This window comes from Neltuma alba, unplaced genomic scaffold (assembly GCF_004799145.2).
Source record: "Neltuma alba isolate B1F8T4 unplaced genomic scaffold, ASM479914v2 tig00011182_pilon, whole genome shotgun sequence".
NCBI lineage: Eukaryota > Viridiplantae > Streptophyta > Magnoliopsida > Fabales > Fabaceae > Neltuma > Neltuma alba.
Genome location: NW_021635909.1, coordinates 38,561 through 42,768, shown reverse-complemented (window position 1 = coordinate 42,768; position 4,208 = coordinate 38,561). Strand labels below are relative to the sequence as shown.

At 33.9% G+C, this 4,208-nt stretch overlaps 1 protein-coding gene across 1 annotated transcript; it reads left to right on the top strand.

Annotated features, from left to right (window-relative positions):
- The first annotated feature begins 1,873 nt into the window (after positions 1–1,873).
- LOC114762045 (uncharacterized) lies at positions 1,874–3,927 on the top strand. Its single transcript, XM_028951496.1, has 4 exons — positions 1,874–2,348; positions 2,558–2,701; positions 3,224–3,294; positions 3,391–3,927. The coding sequence occupies exons 1-4, from the start codon at positions 1,874–1,876 to the stop codon at positions 3,925–3,927; spliced, it is 1,227 nt and encodes a 408-aa protein (XP_028807329.1).
- Positions 3,928–4,208: the final 281 nt, after the last annotated feature.

Here is a 4,208-nt window from a genome sequence, read left to right as displayed (position 1 = left end):
TATGGGAATGAAAATTTAAGAGTTAATACAATTTTTGGTCTTTCAAGTTTTGTTCTCATTTTGGTTTGCATCTCTCAAATTTTTACCGTAGGTTTTTATCCATCAAATTTCTTTTTATTTAAAACATTGGTCATTGTAATTCCATAAAAAGCTTGACCATTTTGTCCCTTGAAGGACTAAAACTTATGATTTAAAACTTGATGGAACAAAACCAAAATGAGGACAAACTTGAGGAATCAAAAATTATATTAGACCAAAACTTAATAAAGGAGATTAGGGGGGAAACAGTCCTAGCAAAACAAAAACTATCGAATGGAGACATTTGGAATGTGAGGGGGTGCGCGCGCACGTGTATATATATTTGTATCGGTGCGTATTGTGGAAGTATCTACATGTGTGTTTTTTCCTTTAAAAAGAGTGAACTTGCATCAACCATCCTAAAATATTTTTTCAGGGGGCATCCAGTATGTTAATTTATTTTGTGGTGCGTCCAGCAGTTCAACACCCTAAAGATTTTTTGGCACAATTTTACACTTGGCATTTTTTAGTGCTAGATATACCAAAAAAATAATTTAGAATACTGGATGCACCTAAAAATATTTCAGGATGCTAGATACATTAAAATATAATTTAGGACGCTGAATATACCTAACAAAATACTTGGAGGTACTGGATATAGAATGCACGTAAAATATTGAATGCATTTTAACCAAAAATAAGATTGATAGAAAAATCATCATGATGATACTGAATATAATGAAGTGTTAATTAATATGTAGAATTTTGCAGATAATGGATGCATCAAATGGTGATAGTAACTCCCTATTACGAAGGGTGGAATCAGCCGTGTTCAAGAGACCTTCCCTTGTCCTTCTACAAGATACACGTAATTAACTACTCCCTCCATTTTCTCTAATGTCAAATAAAACACTAAGGCGTTCAGTTATTTTTATGGTTCCTCACGATTTTCCTATAATAATAAAAAAAATCAATTTAATATGCATAATCAAATATATATCCTTTGATACTATAAGATAAAGTTTAAATTATGTTCCATTTTACGTTTATCTATTCGTGCACAAGGCAACAAAATGATATAAAAACATACATATCTCATCCTTACAATCTTAATTTCTTTTTCATTATTTATATTTTCACATATATTTTAACCTTTTTGTTTGGTAGTATTTCAGCAGCGTTTTGTCTACTTAGTAGTGTATTTTCATTGCAAATTTTGGGGATGAATATCTAATAAACTACTGACTGAAGAAGGGGGATTGGCAGGGGCGATGGCTCCCTCATTTTTCAAATTTTTTTATTAATATTATACGTGTTAAGCGTTTTTGTAACACACAAAAAATTTGTCCTATATAGGGTTAAGATTCTCTAACACCCTAAGTCATTTAATTAGTAGTTGATACAACACCCTGCAATATTTGTTTAGGCGTGTTTAACATCTTAAAATTTTTTGTGATTTATCCATCACTTTATAATATGTTTTTAGTTGCGTTAAATACCCTAATTTATGGGTTTAGTGTATTCATGGTAATAGACACACTTGAAAAAATATGACATTGTGTAAAATGAACTACAAAATGCTTTAAAATACAGGATAAACTTGGAAAATATTTCAAGGTGATTAATGAACCATTAAATAAATGCTTTAGAGTGTTGGACACACCTAAAAAAATATTTCAGAGTGTTAGATCAACCTTTACCTACTACACATAACCAATTTTATCTTAGCTGAGCCTCCTTATGCGTAAATTTTGGCTCTCTATAAAAGATGATCGTTCCCACAAATAAGTCACATCCCAACAAATTAATATGAGAATTTCACAATGAAATCACTTTCGTTTCAGCTGAGGCCAAAATGATGTACTTGAAATTATTTGTGCCTCTTCACAAGTATGCATCTGAAGGCAATTGGGAAGAAGCTAAGGTCATATTAGGTCAAAATAGAACGCTTCTGAGTGCTGCCATAGCAGAAGCATGGTTAACAATGCTTCATGTAGCAGCAGGAGCAGGTCATTTTCCCTTTGTGGAGGAGCTTGTGAACATGGTGGAAGAGAACCAAATAGACTTGGATTTACAAGACTCAATGGGAAACACTGCCTTCAGCTTGGCTATTGTTGCAGGAAACTTGGAGATTGTTCAGTTAATGTTAGGAAAAAATTGCTTCTTACCAAAAATAAGAAGTCGAACAGGCTTCACTCCTATTCTTTTTGCTGCATTACAAGGAAGAGCTGATTTGACAAAGTATCTATATCCTTTCACTGTTGATGAAAATTTTGAAGAAGTAGAATGGAATAAGTTATTCCTCACTTGCATTGACTCTGGTATTTATGGTAAGTATATATTGCCTACGAAGCACAAATACACTTAATTATTATAAGTGAAGTATAAGTAGGGCACAAATAAGTATTTAGTACAAACAAAATGAAAAAATAACATCCTTTGTGAATTATTTGAGCTTGATATGTAGCTCTATGTTTATTAAACTGTCTGACAACTTCTAATTTTAGAATTTGCATTTCTGTTGATAACTGTTTCATAGATTTGGCATTGCAAATGTTGAAAGAAAAAGGAAAACTAGCATTTGCAAGGGATGAAGATGGCATGACAGGTTTACACATCATGGCTCAGACAGCAGATTTGGGAACTTATAGGCCAGAACATCAAATTCAACTCACAAGTTCAGGTAAATTGATTAGCATTTTAACTGCCTGTTTGGAAGACTAAAAAAGCTGGTCTTAACAAGTGATCTATTAATATTCTACTCCCCCCTCCCAACAAATATTTGTCAATATGCATCTAGTATATTGCCTAACTTCTAACTGGGCATATTCAATTTATCAAATTATATACCCTAGGTACGAAGAATGGTGTTGCCCTTGACCTTGTTCATCTCCTATGGGAAGAAATCCGCAACAGTGTAGGCTCAAATGAAATATGAAGAAACTCATAAATGAACCATCAGGACTACTATTTGATGCAGCAAAAGTTGGAAACCTTGACTTTTTAGCTGCACTTATAAAGTCTTGCCCTGATTTAATGTGGCAGTTGGATGACAAAAGACAAACTATAATTCATATTGCTGTTTTATATCGTCATCCTAAAATCTTCAATCTCATCCATGATATAAGCGGAAGAAAGGATATCATGTTGTCATATAAGGACAAAAATAGTGGAAACATTATATTACATTTGGCCGCAATGTTAGCACCAGCTAATCGACTTGAATTGATCTCTGGAGCAGCTTTCCAAATGCAGTTTGAACTATTATGGTTTGAGGTACTTTTTCATTAGTAAATATGAAATGATTTAGATGATCCCAAAAACTAGAATATTTACATGAATTGATTTATGAACAATTCCTTGATATGGCAGGAGGTGAGGAAGATAGTGTTGCCCTCATATACGAAGAAGAAAAACTCAGAGGACAAAACCCCTGGTGAGTTATTCACTGAGGAGCATGCTGCATTACGTAAAGATGCTGAATCATGGATGAAAGGAACAGCTAAGTCATGTATGCTTGTTTCAACTCTTATTGCTACCGGTGTGTTTACTGCGGCATTTAGCACACCAGGTGGTATTAAGGATGATACAGGAGTTCCAAATTATTTGGGAAAACGATCATTTACGATATTTGCAATATCAGATGCCATTGCAATGATCTCCTCTTCGGCTTCCATACTAATCTTCTTATCCATTCTCATATCACGTTATGCAGAGTATGACTTTCATCATTCTCTACCCTCAAAGCTAATATTCGGATTGATAATTCTCCTTCTTCTCTACCGGGGATCGAACTGGCGACCTGTAAGGCAGCTTCGAACATCAAAGCTAAACCGCGAGGCCGACAATCACCGGTTTCGGATTGATAATTCTCTTCATCTCCATAACAAGCATGATGATAGCATTTAGTAGTACTTTCTTCGTGACATATGACCGTGGCTTAAAGTGGGTTCCTATCTTCATCTCAGCTCTTTCTTTTTTACCAGTAGTCATATTTTTACTTTCACAATTTGAACTTTTTTTGGATATCATTTACTCAACATTTTATTTAAGATGTCTATTCAAGCCAAGCACGCATATGCTTTACTAGTAAAATAGAGGCTATTTTAAGTTCTTGCACCTAGTGTATATTTTGCTTGTTACTTCAATTTGTAATCTCTCTCTCTCTCTGTATATATGTTAGCCCTACT

Bases quoted from the DNA above. Each gene is read 5' to 3' on its own strand.
- LOC114762045 (XM_028951496.1), top strand. From the start codon at position 1,874: ATGATGTACTTGAAATTATTTGTGCCTCTTCACAAGTATGCATCTGAA. The intron at 2,349-2,557 runs GTAAGTATATAT...ACTGTTTCATAG, and splicing joins CATTGACTCTGGTATTTATG to ATTTGGCATTGCAAATGTTG. The intron at 3,295-3,390 runs GTACTTTTTCAT...TTGATATGGCAG, and splicing joins TTGAACTATTATGGTTTGAG to GAGGTGAGGAAGATAGTGTT.